The 16,229-nt window shown below is 47.0% G+C and overlaps 1 protein-coding gene across 1 annotated transcript in view; it reads right to left on the bottom strand.

Annotated features, from left to right (window-relative positions):
- Positions 1-2,075: 2,075 nt before the first annotated feature.
- The window catches only part of ADAMTS13 (ADAM metallopeptidase with thrombospondin type 1 motif, 13), a gene marked incomplete at its 5' end in the record, with an annotated part of 18,923 nt that continues 4,769 nt past the window's right edge, over positions 2,076-16,229 (bottom strand). The window contains 21 exon segments of the mRNA XM_010083955.1: positions 2,076-2,234; positions 2,491-2,675; positions 3,011-3,187; positions 3,624-3,770; positions 4,144-4,444; positions 4,880-5,084; positions 5,526-5,655; positions 5,995-6,112; positions 6,973-7,162; positions 7,816-7,945; positions 9,649-9,784; positions 10,226-10,407; positions 10,620-10,700; positions 11,470-11,590; positions 12,890-13,038; positions 13,255-13,381; positions 13,920-13,983; positions 14,100-14,251; positions 14,711-14,815; positions 15,481-15,631; positions 16,177-16,229. The exon segment at positions 16,177-16,229 is cut by the window's right edge and continues 15 nt beyond it. Of these exon segments, the coding sequence (XP_010082257.1) occupies positions 2,076-2,234; positions 2,491-2,675; positions 3,011-3,187; positions 3,624-3,770; positions 4,144-4,444; positions 4,880-5,084; positions 5,526-5,655; positions 5,995-6,112; positions 6,973-7,162; positions 7,816-7,945; positions 9,649-9,784; positions 10,226-10,407; positions 10,620-10,700; positions 11,470-11,590; positions 12,890-13,038; positions 13,255-13,381; positions 13,920-13,983; positions 14,100-14,251; positions 14,711-14,815; positions 15,481-15,631; positions 16,177-16,229 (3,063 nt within the window).

Genomic DNA, 16,229 nt, shown 5'->3' with positions numbered 1-16,229 from the left:
CCGCTGGCTCAGGGGCTGCTGCTTGGAACGGCTCATCCTGAGAGCTCATCGCCCCCCTGCTCCCGGGGGGTCAGGGGCCAGCGCCCCGCTCCCCGCCTGAGCCCCAGCACCGCAGGATGCACCCCCCCAGGTGACACTCCTCCTGTCCCCCCACTCCAGCCAGCCCAGGAGACAGCCCCTATACCCAGCCCTGCCGCTGCTGGGTCTCTCCCCGCACCCCAATGCAGGGCCTGGCCCCCCACGGCCCCCCCCAGGACAATGGAGGGTCTGTGCCTGCAGCAGCGATGCCCGTGGCCGTGGGAGCTGCCTTCACGTCTGCCTGCGTATTGCATTGTGGGTCCCCTCCTCCAGCAGGCAGGGCTTTGATGTCACTCGCATTAAAAGGCTGGTGGGCAGAGCCCGTCCTGTACATATTCATCAGCGGCCGTGCAGGGATGCGCAGGGATGCGCTGCTCCACACCAGGGTCTGCGGTGTGCAGGAGATCCGGGTCCCGCTTCCCCTGGCTAACAGCTAGATGCTGTTATCCAGGCAGCCTGGTGTGCTCAGAGGAAAGGGAAACATGAATTTTTCCAGGAACACATTTAACAATGTTACAAAATTCTGCCCTTGAGATACAAGGGCAACACTCCCCTTAATCTGTCTGAAATCAGGTTTTTCCCCTAGAAAATGGGAGGAGGACTTTGCAAGACAGTGATGTCCCAGTTGGCAAGCTGTTGGTATCCAAACAAATGGCAGAGGGAAACAGCATTAATTTTCTTAAATTGTAAAGACAACAGCTGCGTTTTTTTGCAAATGAACACGGACCATACGGTCAGTAACCAGAGCCCGTCTCTGCAGACCAGGGACTCTGCGTAGTTGATCTGGAACAATAAACAGCAGCGAGAGTTGGGATCCAGAGCAGAGTGGGAAGACAGATCCCATCTGCTAAAAGGTTACAAAAAAGGATTAAAGAAAAAGATGTCTTCTCATTAACATCTCCCGTTAGACAGGAAATGAAGGTCTAGTGCCTGCATCACCCACGCGCTGCAGTGGGATAGCCGACATATTCAGCTCCTCGAGGATCTTGCTTCAAGCATCTACTTTCTAGCTCTTCCAGGAATGGAACGTAAATCTGGAGGCTGGCAAGCAAAAAACTCCCAAGCTTAATCAGAAAAAAAAAAAAAACAAAAACACTGTTAAGAAGACAGAAGAAAATATGTTTTTGTGGTTGTAAAAAGATGTCAGAATTCAACTGAAAGAAAGCAGAAGTGGGGTTAAAGCTGCCCAGGCAGAACCATGTGTTGCATCCAGCACGCAGAGCACGGGCAGATGTGTCCAGCCAGGCTCCAGGTGCAGAAAAGACCCCTTAAGCAGTATATTGTGATTTTGAGGAGGATGACAGATTTGGACCAAAGCATGGTCCAATATTCAAGATATTCAATAAAAACAACCTAAAAATGTATTTAAATAAAACTTGAGTGAATATTTGTCACTGCTCTAGAATACCTCTTCCTCCTACAACTTGTGTCATGCAGTCTCACACCGATCTCTCACTGCACAGTTCCTGTGAGATGAAGATACAAGCAGATCAGCAGCACAGCTACTGTTGTTATCTGAACAAATATGTCTTGGCACAAAACCAATCATTAAGAGACAGAATTCTTTTATTTTCCCATAGAAAAGAAGTAATGGTATCACTGTCACATACATAATAGTAGAACCACAGAAGGGGTGGCTGGGGAGGGACCTCTGGATGTCATCTAGGTCTCCCATACAAAGCCAACTGTCACCAGGGCTTGGACAGGCCAGCTGTGCCTTGGTCCAGCCAACTCCTGAAAACATTCAGGGATGGTGATCCCATCAGGTTTCCAGGTGACCTCTCCTAGTGCTGCACTACCCTCCTGGGCAAAGAAACTGGCTTGCCCAAACACATTTCTCCAGTCTTGTGCCAGCAGTTTGTCCTCATACACATCTGTAGATATTATTGTTCTTACTCAGTAGATGGGGAAGCAGTTGCAAAAAGGTTAAATGACTTCTGACCTCGAGCAGTGAACAGGCAGCAGTGACTTTCTCAGTACAGCAGCCCCAGCCCCTTTTATTTGGGCTCAATAGCATGATATTCAGCCCAGAACCTGTTTTGGTGTTCTTTAACATTTTCATGAAATTCGATTTCAGCTTGGCTTCCTGTTGATTGCCAGAGGAATTGCTGTTTCCCACGGAACACCATCGTCTTCATGGTGCTTACATCACGGACCTGCATAAAGAAAGATCGAACCATTATATCAGAGCAGCCTACAAGTGAAGTACCCAGAAAATAATGGGGTCTCACTAATTTGTCACTCAACGGAAGAGCTGCCCTATACAAAGGTTAGAAGAAATACAGAAGACTTCAGTGGTGCTCATTCACACCTACATTTACACAAGGATCAACTTTGCATCTGGATGGAAATGTCTAATGTAGAGACGGGTTCATACCCATCCAAACCATCTCCTTTAGGTTTCTGACTCACCAGGATGTAGTTAAAATGTGTTTGGTTGCTCTCATTGCCCAGGTCAATATACAGGGCGCGGATAGCTATGCGATGCCCAGGAGCCACGTTGATGAAGGTCCGACACACTACTTCTGGCCTTTGATCAGGCAGTTGCACAGGATTCACTATTTCACCTTGGGGACCAAACAGCTGCTTGTCACAGTCTGGGAGGGGGAAAGGGAGCAGAAAATAAAATGATTTAGAGAAGTGTCCAGCATCTCCGAGAAAGAAATCAATTAAATTAGACACAGGCAGAAAAACTTCTCTAAGGATTTTCATCTGGGAACCTCTAAGCATCAGCAGACACCTGCAGGGGGCTTGCCTTTAAAACAGGGGGGTAGTCCACAAGTACTAATGATTCCAACACTCCTCAAGAAGGGGCTTGTTAGATGCTAAAAATGAAGCAAGCTTTCCATAAGCAACCACGACCTGTGGAATTCTGTGGGTCTTGTCATGAGTGCCTGAATCTAAAACAACAGCAAAGCTTTCAGCGAGGTACCTTGGTAGTATTTTTTAGTTGCAGTTCCGCTGTTGTACTGAAGAATGACCCCGTTTCCTGGCAGCAAAATGCGCTGTTTCACAATCAGTGTATTTGTTCTGGAATTTATCAGTGACAAAGAGAGCTTCCTGCAGCCTGTCCGCCACATCATTCGCCCAGAAAACAGCACTGCCTCACCTGGAATGGAAGAGCACAGGGACTAGGAACACTTTAAAAGGCCACAACCTACCTCATATAGGTCTGGAATCAAGACATTTCTGCATCTTGTCCCTATCTTATCAACATCTGTCATGAAAACCGTCCAGTTAACTAATCTAACTGTACCGATTCCAGCACGAGGGTATGTTACAGAGTTTAAACAGGCCAAAGCAAGCAGCTCCTTTAACCCCATAAACTCCTTTCATCCAATATCTATCAACAAAACAGCTACGAAACCATGACATAGGGGGAGGAAAGGCATCATCTTCATGTCGTCCTGTCTGGCAAAGACTTGGTGGGACAGAAAAACTTGTAAAATGGTTTCAGAGATTGCAAAGGGCACCACAAGCACTTGGCAAACAAGGTGCAGAGTTCCCAAAGGGCCACCTAGCCCCCAGCACGCCCCGGGCAGTACCTGCGCTGCAGTTGAGGGAGCTCTCCAGGACGCTGACGGTGATCTCCTCCCCGAGAGGACGGCCGATGGCCACAGTGCAGTCTCTGCTCTCTACACCCATCATGTTGATGACCCCGGTGGCATTTAGAAAGAGCTTTCCACAGGCACCTGTACGGCAGAGACAGAGAAGAAACACATCCAGAAGGAAGTGCAGCTGCTGAAACACAGTTCCCATCCCCTTGTGGCACAATGGGCAGAGAAGTGCCAGCAGCGTGCCCACCTTCCAGGTGAAGCAGGGAAGAGTCAGCTGCTGCCCCAAGGGAGTCCCAAGTCAGAAGAACTTTGGGAAGCCAGAGAAGGGAGTCATTGTTCCTAGCTCAGATAACATGGACAGCTCAAGGCATGCTGGAAGGAACAGCATGTTGTCCCTCCTAACCAGTATTCCCTCCCATGCTCCTGTCCCTGTGTGGCAGTAGCGTCACCACAACCCAGCTGCACACAGTAAGCACCCATCTCTACCTCTCGGCAGTCTCCTCCTCACCTCCACTGGTCTCTGTCTGTTCCTGAGGCACAGCAGGCAGAGGAAGATTCAGGTCCTTGTATCTCGCCTCTTTGGCGGCTGCCACTGTTGTCAGATGCGCAGCTGGTGTCACCATCTGCAGCTCTGCCCCATGGGACCCGGTCCCCACCGCCTGCTCAGGACAGGGCCCTGCGGAGCAGCCACGGACCACAATGGCCTTGGGGAAGTGCCTGCAGAAGAGGGGGTTCACGTGCTGACGGGTTAGCGGGTTGAGGCAGAAATCCTGCCGTGTCTGAATGCCATTCCCACACGAAGTTGAACACTGCAGAGGAAGAAACCCACAGGTCTTTACATGTGTTCCAGTTGGTGTTTAGAAATAAATACACTTACTGGCTCAGGCATGGTCTGGGGGGCTGATCTTTCATTCTTTGATGCTGTTCAGTCACTTGCCCTTTCAGCGCTCTAGTTTCATCAGCTATAAGATGGCCCAACTCCCAGGGGATCTTCCAAACTATACCTTTGAACCACTTCCTAAAAAATCCAAGATCGGCACTCCAGAAGAAAACATGCCAAGGATCATTTTTAAACTGCAGTCAAAACCTTAGCTGAGAAAGGTGACAGACCTATGGCTGCTGAACACAGGGCAGTGGAAAGGATGGAAAACATCCCTAGAAACAGTTTGGCATTTCTGTGAGAAGTAAATATATAAAACCACTGCACCAGACACCACATGCTGCATCAGAACAGGACCAAATACCTCCGTCCACTCGCTGAAGCTCCATTCGTAGGAGCACATCCGGACGACACAGGGGATGCTGGCAAGGGGCTTCTCTGCCACAGGGCACGAACGCTCCTCCAGCAAAACCTCCTTGCCTTGGTGAGTCTGCACACAGGTGACCAGCTGCACAGCTAAGCCAAGCCCACAGCTGGAGGAACAGGGGCCAGCTGGGGTTACCTTCCACCTGACAAGAGGACAAGGAGGGGAAAAATTAAGTCAGTGATGGATCCCCACCCTCTGCTGTCTCTCACTATAGGGAAAGCACTGCAACTTCCTCATCCTTCCACCTTCTGCTTCTCAGCAGCTTTCTTCACCCGTCCACCTCACACACTTTGCTGCCTACAGAACTTACAATGCAGCCTCTGAAACAAGGCTGGGCAGCCTGGAGCAGGTTTGGAGTTGGACCCAAACGGAGAGCATTTACAGTCTGCACGAAGCCCACAGCCTCAGTTCGTTTGCTCAGTACGGATATCAGTGCTACTGTTTTTGCAGCTGGCTGTGCTTTCAAACCAGGCAAGAGGAAGATAACATCCTCAGAGAAGCTTGACTCTTATTTTACCGCATCCCTGGAGATAGAGAGGAAGGAAAGACCTCTCCCTGGCTTGTTTTCTGGTAACTGCTTTACCTTGGTGGGCAGGGACTGAGATCACAGATTTCAACCCTGCTCTCTGGCTTTGGCACTGGATGGCAGTTTTCTTCTTGGGCTTCCTCTTTGGTGTCAAAAGCCACGCAAACATACTGTAGCTGAGTCTTACCTAGAAAGGCAAGCAATCTTACTGCATGATATGCATGGAAGGGCTGAAAATTCGCCAAGCAGTGTCAGTCACATCTGCATGTACAAAACAAGCAAACTCTGCCAAAGCCCCAGGCGCACTTATCGCACTCATCCCCCCCAACTCTGAAGCACAGCAGCAGCCAGCCAGCCCTCTAAACTATTCTGAGATGGGCCCCCTTGCCTCTTCCAGACTCCAAAAAATTGTGACCACAGCTACACATACACTTAGAGGGGAAAAGAGCAGGTCCCTGAGGTTCCCAGGCACTGAGCTCACGCCTACAGCCAAGTAACATTTCCCTGCAGCACTGAAAGATCTCACCTCTACCACAGGAGACAGAACACTCTCCAGCTAGAGGGCTCCAGACATACACGGTCCGATTTTCCAGCTGCATATGCCAAAGTGACTCCGAAGGCTGAAGCAAGTGTGCATCCTCCTCCTCAGAACAGAGCAAAAAGACCCAGACTGACACTGGCACCTGCTTTTCACACCAGTTCTGATCTAATGAAGCTGGGGGATACCTCCAGATCAAGCCTAAAACATATTTGCTGTCACTGAAGAAAGAGACACACTTCATAGAATCGTAGAATCACTAAGGTTGGTAAAGACCTCAAGGATCATCAAGTCCAACCGTCAACCCACACCACCCAACTCACTAAACCATGTCCCTAAGCATCATATCTACACATTTCTTCAACACCTCCAGGGATGGTGATTCCACCATTTATTTTAAGCACTTTCTCCATTTTTGCAGAATATAAAAGTATCAGGAATAGCTAAGAACATCCAACAGCCAAGACCCCTCCTAATTCACACCACCTGAAGAGAGATACCTGAGATTGGAGATGCTTAAAACTGTATCTTCCCCATCTCTAAATGTAAACCTGGCAGTGGCTCCCCAGTATAGATTTGGACCAGTGGTCCTGGGCTGAGAAGCCCTCTTCCCTGCTAGTAATCCTCCCTACCACGTCAGAACCTCTCTGTTTGCCAGTGAGGTATTTCCTAGTGGACCAGGGGTTATTGCTGTTTCTGGTTTTGTTGGACTCTGCAAGGAGAAATGAAGAAGAGACATAGTCAACAGCTGCCCTAAACAAACAACCACGATGAACTGATGAATCCAGCGGCATAAGTTAAGAGGGATTAAACTGTCTGAAGTGACAGGATGAACCTTTAACTGGGCAGACATCCTTGGTGCAAACCACACTCCTAGACTCCAGTAGTAAGGTGGTTCTTAACTGGTAGCCTCCTGTGGATCACAAGTGCAAAGCTTCCTGAAATAAGCCAAGCCAGTAAACTCACTTTGTCCCAGCCCAAAGGGCAGACATTAACCACACAGGGCACAATGGAGAGAGGTTTTTCTTCTGTTGGGCACAAGCTGTCATCCACAACAGTCTCCAATCCATCACGAAACTGAACGCAGGTCAGATTCTGCTGGGCAACTCCGGTTCCACAGACAGCAGAGCATTCATCTATTTGAGACATCTTCCACCTAAATGGGAAGTAATTATATCACCCTATTTCTCAGCTGGATCCTGGAGGTTTATTACTCACACCACTGGTTACAGAAATGGGTCATACAGAGTATTCAGCTTCTCTATTTCGAGACCCTTGTCTGGACGTGATTGAGAGGACAACTTCTGGAAATTTAAGTACTTGCTCTCTAAGACTAAAAGCACCTAAGCTATAGTTCACAGCATAACCACTTTTTATCAAACACTAAAATCTCTATGAGATCAATGCCTGTGCAGGCTTGGCTCCTGGTCCTCTTTCCAGTCTAATCAACACAAGGGCCTCCTCCAGGGTACAATCAAATCTTTGTTGGCACAATCTCAGAAAGGATGTGAGCAGACATCTTCTTCTGGTCATGCCCTCCAAGTATTTTCACTGAGCAGCCTACTGTAAAATATTGGAAGGACTATCTCCCATTCATTCAGCTGACACCTCAGTTACCCCATGGGACCAGGAAAGACAGAATGTGGTTTGGGTTCCGCTACGCTGTTATAATTAGGAAGAAACTACTTCATACTTCTCCTTTTTTTTTCCACCTTGCACCATATGCAAATGAGACTGCGGAGACTGGGTTAGCTGGCAGAGAAATGACAAGTGAAGCAAGAATTCAGCTGAGCTTCCAGGAACACCGACCTGTACAGGCACGGCTCCAGGGCACAGGGCTTGTGCTCTGACAGGGGCTGTGGGAGCTCCAGACACCACTGATCCTCCGTTATTTCGTTCTTTGTCTGGTCAAAGCACACATGATCCACTGGCCGCACCCCTGGGATACAAAAGGAAAAGGAAAGGAAGTGATAAAGTGAATAGCTCACTTCTATCATGCTAGGACGATGCAGTAACTTCACTTTACTCCAATCATTTATGTAGGGGACTGATGTGTTTGGGAATACAGACTGTCTACAAACACATAAAACTCTTCTTTCTGATATAACTTTTCCTCAAGAGTTTTAAAGTGACTTTTCAAGATGGATGCCCCAGAAGATGAGCAGTTTGATGGATAATCCACTGCCAAAGTAGAAAGATTGCCCTAAACTGGTCGTTTGCAAGAACAAGGATATCGATCATCATTGGGTCCAAATTACTTCTAATGATCTTGATGTCTGACTGATGAGGGACAGGTTGCTGAAAATATGCTCTAGCAGTTGGCCATTTTTAAACGACATTCTCTAGAACTAACCATGTAATATCATCACGCAGCCTTTGCACCCAGACAGCACTGTGACAGTGTTCTCAAAGTGATCATCAATATCCAAAACTAGACTCGGGGCACCAGGAGAGAAACTGCCAACTCGCAGTGCCTGTGGCATGCAAGAAATGAAATATTTATGAAGTACAACTATAAACAAGATTTTTAACAATACTGAACCTAACAGCTACAGTGGGTGAAAATCCAAATTCAAAAAAATTTACAAGCAAAGCTGTGAAGAGTCTCCTTTGCAGTGAATGAGCTACCCACAAAAAAGCCAGGCACTCCTGAATCTCAGAGAGCATGACCCCGAGAAGCAAATGTCAAGAATCAATCAGCAATGTTATCTTTTCCCTGCCCTCGTTGTTTTCAAGTAATGTCTATTGGTAAGGAGGGCCTGAGCATCAGTTTCAGCTCTCAAGATGCAATTTCAGCTTCAATCCTCAACTTTGTTATTTTAAGATCCAGCTTTCTAATGTTTTTGTTTGTGACTCCACTAGCTGGGAGGCACTAGAGCATTTTGAGATCTTTACTTCAGGGTTTCAGCAGCCAGTTCACCTGAGGAATCTGCTGGAGAAAAGCTCTTCAGACATAACTAGTCCTGTAGATTGACATCCATAAGTATTCATTAATCTGTTTTCTAAATCCTTGTCATAAAAGTGGAGAGGCTTCCCAGTGTCATCTGTATTATCTGGTAAACAAGATGTCAGGCTGTCTACCAGAGCGATCTGTTACACTCTGCATTACGATTTCTTCAGGGAGACAGAAAGGATTAGCCATGGCACAGGAATAGAATTCTAAGAAGGAAGTTTTATAATTAGCTCTGAGGCTTTAGTTAGACACCAGATACCACATTGGTCTCAGACTTTTGATGTTTAGCCAACTTCAAATTACAGTCTTCAATAACTTTGAAAAATCTGAGAAAATTATTTAATCTTAAAACCAGAAGTTCAGTTAAAACCTATTTAAAAATCCTCTTCATGATCAAACATTTTCACTATCATTTTGATGATTCAGCTCATTTGCTGATTTGCTAATTTAATTCAAAAGCTGCACCAGGCTTTTCTTTGGTTCAGTTTAATGCTGGCAACTGCAGCTCACTTTCAGCAATTTGCTTTTACATTCAGTTCAGTTGTAACCAAGTATTTATTATTGATGTCACATTTCTTTCAGTCAGCCCAGGAGCCCATGGGGTAAAGATCTGGGTGATTACCAGTCAGCCAAACTAGAATTCTGTCCAGATCTCTGTAAAAAGTAAAGATGGAGTATTGCTGCCTCACCTTCCCCACAGGTCACTGAGCACGGCCCCTGCTGAGGAATCCACATATATGTCAGATTCTCTTTGGGGACAAAATAGCTGAAGGTGATGTCTGGGTTGGTGGCATTGCCATATTCTTTTCCATACCTTCGATAGACCTGGTGAAGGAAAAAGTTGTGGTCAATGCACAAATCAACTCAGACTCATTTCTCAGGACAGAGACAAGAGAAGCTAGGCCCCCTTTTCCATCCAGTCCTGAGCCTCAATGCTGTAACTCTCAGTTCTTGCCAGATGCAGTCAGAGTACTCACCCTGTCAGTTCTGTGCACAGGGCACTGGAAAAAGATCAAGCCAAGCAAAACCTTTCACTCGGCATGCTTCTCCCCACATGAGCATTCCCCAGACCTGCAGAAAGCCCGCAGGCAGCCAACCCTCAACCCTTCCCAAGAAGAGCAACGCTATCGCTCTCAGTGAACACCATCTCCAGTGGCCTTGGACACAAAGCCTACTACACCTGGACTCTGCACTGCAGCAGAGCTACGCAAACTCAGCCTGGCCAGTTCTGACCTGCCCCTTTCTAACTCTGCTATTTTAATTTACCTGTATTTCAATTTCTTCTTGCGTTGGCCCATCCACATGGATTTCCTCCAGGCTTGGCAGGTTGTCCTTGGTGAGAAACACTTTGTATTTGATCTGGCTGTCCTCCAGAACGGACGGATAGGTGACATTCAGTGAGATTTTTCCTTTTCCAGCAACGACATACTCTCCTTTAACCTTCACAGCTAGAGGAGCAACCGTAGCAGTGAGGTTAAGAGATCCGATGTGGTCACCAGGATCCCCTGGTGCTGGCAGCTACAGACTGTCCATTTGCTAGAAACCAGCTTGATCTAAGTGAGGCATCCCAAAGAGCACGGCTCCTAGCACTTCCCACTGGAGAGCAGCCCACAAACAAACTCCATCATCAAGTCTCTCCCCTCCTTTTTATTCAACTCACCCAAATGTGTGAAGAGTGGTCTCCGATTGGTAACATGGACTGAGGTGGTGTTACAAGGCAGGGAGAGAAACGTAACGTACTCTGGAAGGATGGAATGAAAGACAACATGGTCACCTTTCATTACTGTCCCTCTCTTAAAAGGCTGGAGATGACAGATCAGCCCCTCTTCACCTCACTAGCATGCTGTCCATTGGAGGACAAGCCTTACAGGCAGCAACAGAGCTTAATTGCAGACAGGGGTTATACAGCTAATATATAAAAAAAAATAAGGACACAACAGTGATGGCCAGAGGCTAAATTCACACCACCCTCAGCGCTATCAGCTTCGCTTCAACACAGTGATGGTGAATACAATAAACAAAACTGAACCGAAATCTGTATTCTGTTCTCATCTTTCTTTTGTTCTTTTTATGTTCTCTGCTAATATCTATATGTGATACTGCTAGAGCCAGAGCAGTCCCCAAATGGATGTTTAATGTCTCAGGAAGACATCTGACCCAGCTCCCAGTAATTTGCTAGACTTCTCCACTGGCTACATTTCTGGTCCACGTCCAGAGAACTATGACCAAAAGAGTCATTCTGCCCGCAAAACAGCTACCTCACAGAATCATAAAGGTTGGAAAAGACCTCAAGGATCATCAAGTCCAACCGTCAACCTGTACCTCCCCGCTACAAATCTTAGCTGCCTTCTCTGTTGACTACCCAAACTCCATCACTATATCCTCCATAAAACAAAATCAAGCAGAAACACGAAGTCACATACAGAAGATTATGAACACAGCACACGCATACAAATATACAGCACACACACAGAACCATAACGTTGAGCCTGAGGGTGAGAACTACACACCTTTAGCTTTTCCTTCTGTGTAAGATCCACTCACTTCGGTGCAAGTGGTGTTATCACCCCCACAGACCTTGCAAGAGTCCATTATTTTCCTGGAGTCCATCTGGCCATCACACCCGAATGCCTGAGCAAAGGGGAGAGTCTGTCAAGACTTGCCTATTCTGAGAAGAAAACAAGCAAATGAAAGCAACATTGCCTGAATTCCTGAAACGGCCTTTTTCATTTGTGATTTGAATTTACGAAGACAATATAGACAAAGATGTGTTTGTACCTAGATCTACCACTACACAGCAGTGTGCAAAGCCAGGGATTGGGAATTTTATCTGAGAGCACAAGTTTCATTAATTGTGTGACTTTTTTTCCCATCAGCAGCAACCCAGAAGGATTTTTCCTGTGTCCTAAAACAAAGGCTCTGCACTCCCTCTCTCCTAAGGACTGTTTTTGGAAGGGAGGGTTGGGGGAAGCCAAACGTAGCTCCAAACCCAAATGTAGCTCACATCCTTCAGCCTGGCCTTCAATCCTACAGAGCTCAGAAAAGAGATTCTATCCTCATTCCCACGAACAAGACTAATTTACACAAAGCTACAGGAGGATCTCAGCAGGCTTAGCAGCAAAACATGTGCAACTGCTGAATTTATGCTAGAGGCACTGATCCCAGGCTTTGGATGCTGCCATAACACACATTTATCACTGTCGCCAATTGAACAGCAGAAATCAGAACAGATTATGCCTACACCCTCTGCTGTTCATCAGGTGGAAACGCATTACAAAACATTGTGAACATGAGGATAATGAGAAAAACACAAAATGTTAAAAATGTATTCTGGGAACGTAAAGAAACAACAGAAAACATACAACGGGGTCAGCACTGAGCAGTTACTGTGCAACACAGACAACGCGGGGGAGTTATATTCAAGTTCATCATGAAAGAATGCCTTTCTCATGTCCAATTCAGGAAAAAAAAAAAAGGCTATACTTCAGTTTTGATTAGTGATACTGCAACAAACAATTTGTCGAGTTACGATTCCTAGAGTTTACTCCTTACTTTGCCGCTGACTCAGTATGTTCAAATTATGTAACTTTTCTCCAGAGTCGGCATTTTCTAGGGCTGTTTATACCATGCAAACCAGTTAATGATGTCTCCTCAACCAACCCATAAACCAGTTGTTTCTTGGATTAGGGATGAACAGCCTTATGTACTTAATGTATAATCAGGAGAATGTCTTATCTAGAGGGCACTGGATGCACAGGCAGAACAGCAGACTTGTTGGACTCCATCTAGTAAGCTAAGAACAAAACTTCTTTTGAGAAGAGCTCACTCTGTTGTTTGGGAAGCTGTGGGTTTTTCCCCTGCTCCTAGTAAACTGACTCCTTTGGTGCAGATGACACGTCAGAGGTTTACCTGGATCCACCAGTTACTCACCCTGCAGCTTCCCATTACACACAGATTGAAAGCCCCGTGGTGTTCAGAGTCATTCTGCTCACATCTGGTTCCATCTATGAACCTGTCCTCGCGGCTTACCATGAATTCGTTTCCAATGGCCCTGCACATGTGCTTGCATAGCATGTCCCCTGGAGGAGGCAGACAAGAGGAGAAAGGAGTTATTCTTTCAGAAAGGCACTTGGCTGACCATCAAGCAATGGGAAGAAGTCGAAAGGACCTGATAGAAAGAACATCCAAGTTTCACCTGAAAAACAGTCAGTGAAATGGCCTTTTGATTTGAATACAGACAGGTCCATGAGCGCTCCCCTTCACAAAAAAATCACAGTTTCTCAGTTCTTCCTTACCTTTGGCAAAGCCAACAGCAGAAGTCCAGGTGTAAAACGATGGCACTTCCACAGTGAGATACAGTGGCTTTAGATTGGTTGCTGCACATTGTTCAGCCATGAAGTCCTGCTGGGTCATCAAACAGGCCTACATCCCAGAGAGAATCGTATGGGGAATGAAAGGAAGTTATGAGCACAGAATCCCAAGCAGCATTTTACCCACTGGCTAAAGGCAGAAAGCACTGGCTGGTAAGTAAAACACCAAAACAACCGCAAATAAAGAAAACCACTTCAAAAGGAGGCTGCAGGACATGCAGAGAATTGTGTTTAGAAGCTGATATCTTTTCTATTTATACAAAACAAATGGATAGCAAAAATAGGAACAATATAAGAATGTCCCTCTGAAGGAAACTATCATTAAGTGAGTCACTATTTTCTCAGTGTCTCTCCTGCTATGAAGACATAAAGAAAATGCTTCATTACACATGAACAATGGTATTAACTAATACTGCTGTGTTCAGACACAGTGGAACAAATACTGTTGTCAGACAGATGGAGGCTGTATGCCAGATCTTTTCCTTCCCAGAGCAATCAGCTGTGAGAGGTACAGTCCCAAATCACACAGCTCTCAAAGGGTTAAACAGTGTTAAGAAACAAGGCTCAGAGGATGCAATCAGCTCCAATACCTGAGTATTGCACATCTCCACCTGGATGCTGGCGCCATGGCATTCCTACCCCCCAAAAGCAGGCCTGTAAATGACAGGAAAAAGGCTCCTCAACAAACGTGGGTTTTTCCCAAGCAAAGAGCAGGACCCAGACCCCACGGCCCTGAATCACTGCGAATGCCCCCGCTCCCCACCTCTCACCTGGGGTTGTTACAGAACCGCTGCCTGATCACAACCCCACCTCCGCAGCTGCGGGAACAGGAGGAGAAGGGGCTCCAGCCAGACCACTGCCCGTGGACTACAGCCAGGGGGTTCAGTTCTTCCAGAGAGCTGCACCGTCCCTTGGAGCACCACTAAGAACAAGAACACACAAAACTGGCAGTGGCACCACAGTGAACCCAGCGTGGCTTGCATCTATAAGGGTGGCACAAGTCCCCATTTTTTTGCAGGCTGGACCATAACAGGGAGTCCCAAGATGAATGAGGCACTTTCTCACAAGAGGCTAGAAGAGTCCCACTCCTCACAACAGTCTAACATGGGGTTGGGGTTAAAACAAAGAGCTGACACTCATTTCAAGTAGAAAGCAAAGTCTTGGAGAAGAGCTCAGATACCGGGCTATGCAACTCCAGAGATACAGACACGGGGGAAACACCACAATCAGCTGGTACCAGTTTGTGACTGGAGTGCCTGGCCTTAGCAGCCTGGCCAAGGGGCAGAGTGCCATGTACCTTCCAGACACAAACATCTTCCTATCTAATGAGCTCCACAGCACCCACACCCACTCCTGACCATCCGACCAGCAGCCTCCTTACCTTATTGATTCCACACTCGGTACCATCCAGGAGAGGAATGAGAAGCCGAGTACAGGTGGATGTGTCTCCTGGCTGTACGTGGCATGAGAGGATTGCACATATGTCCTGGGGTGACAAGAAAACCAGGATGTTCAGGGAGTGACTTTGGTTTATCAATACAGCAGTCCCAAAAGTTGCTCAGTCTAAATGGTGCACATCCTGGATGTTTGGTTTCCCCCCAGCTACCCAACAAGTCCCTTCCCTTCTCCTGCTACTGGGCAAAAGTTATGGGCATGTCAAAAGACCAGCACTGCCAGTAATAATGCTAGAAGATGATCACTGAAGCAATAAGTTTTCACCCACCTTGGTGCTTCCTCATTAACAGACCACGTCCAGACGGCAGCTATTAGCCAGGCTGCACTTCTCAGACATGGGGACTTGTGCAATGTCAGGGAAGCTGAAGGGATCCAATGAACAAGAGTTCCCCAGGAGGGACCCAAGCCTCACCCCAGCAGGTTTACCCAGCACTAGCACCACCAGGCCCCTGTTTGGACAGGAGGTTCTGGGTGCTGTGCAAACTTTAAAGGAGACTTATGTGGACAAAGGAGGTGATAGAGATACAGGAAGCATTTTAAAAGCCTTTGAAGGTTTGTTCTTTGCATAGAAATCTGTGGCAGGAAAGCACCTTCCATCCCCTTATAACAAAAAAGTCCCCAGCTCCCTTTTCCTGAATCTTGGCTCCAGAACATTTCCCTGCTGCCCCTAGCAAGACAGACAAACTTTCTACCTACAACATTGCTGTCAGCAAAGGTGCATGCTGTGGCAGCACTCCCAAAGGCTATTTTACATTGCTCATCTGCTCCATAGTACAAGCCAGGCTTCCATCCAGGGATGCTGCCGTCCATGTCCGGCAGGTCATTTAAGCAGTTTGTTTGGCCTGTGCTGATAGAGACATAAGAAATATGACTTTCCCAGCTGTAAGGACAATGACATGTTTGCAAACTTCTGCTGAGTTTCATTCTGGGAGTTGGCTGTTGCTTTCCCAGACAACACATGCTTACTGTGGGCTGTGACGGATTTAGCTGCAGCAGCTGCCTGGAGATGCTCACAGTTCCCTGCTGCTGAGGTTATAACAGAAACTCATGCCTGTTCCTCGCCCAGCCAGCTCACAGCCTGCAATGCTTGTTTAAACCTAGATGCTCTGACATTTTTATAAAATTTCCAGGCTGAGCTAGTGTCTGGGAAGTCCAGCGCAGCCCAGGCATGTTAGTCACTAACCAAAGTAATTTCCAGCTACTTGAAGCAAAAACTGGGTTTGACCTCAGCAACAGACACGAGTGATAAGACATAAACAAACCCCAAGTTTTTCACAGTTCCCCATTTTTCAAGAATGTCCTATTTTATTTCTTTTTTCCCTACCCTCTCCTGAACTCCCAGCACAGGGAAACGTTCTCACCTGGGCATACCGAACTGGACCGTTCCCTTACCTGACAAAGGCCAGGAACTCTTCTCGGCTGGACTGTGACCCGGCGAGGGCGAT

The sequence above is a fragment of the Pterocles gutturalis genome, unplaced genomic scaffold (assembly GCF_000699245.1).
Source record: "Pterocles gutturalis isolate BGI_N339 unplaced genomic scaffold, ASM69924v1 scaffold18130, whole genome shotgun sequence".
Classification (NCBI taxonomy): domain Eukaryota; kingdom Metazoa; phylum Chordata; class Aves; order Pterocliformes; family Pteroclidae; genus Pterocles; species Pterocles gutturalis.
This window is presented reverse-complemented; position numbering and strand designations above follow the sequence as displayed.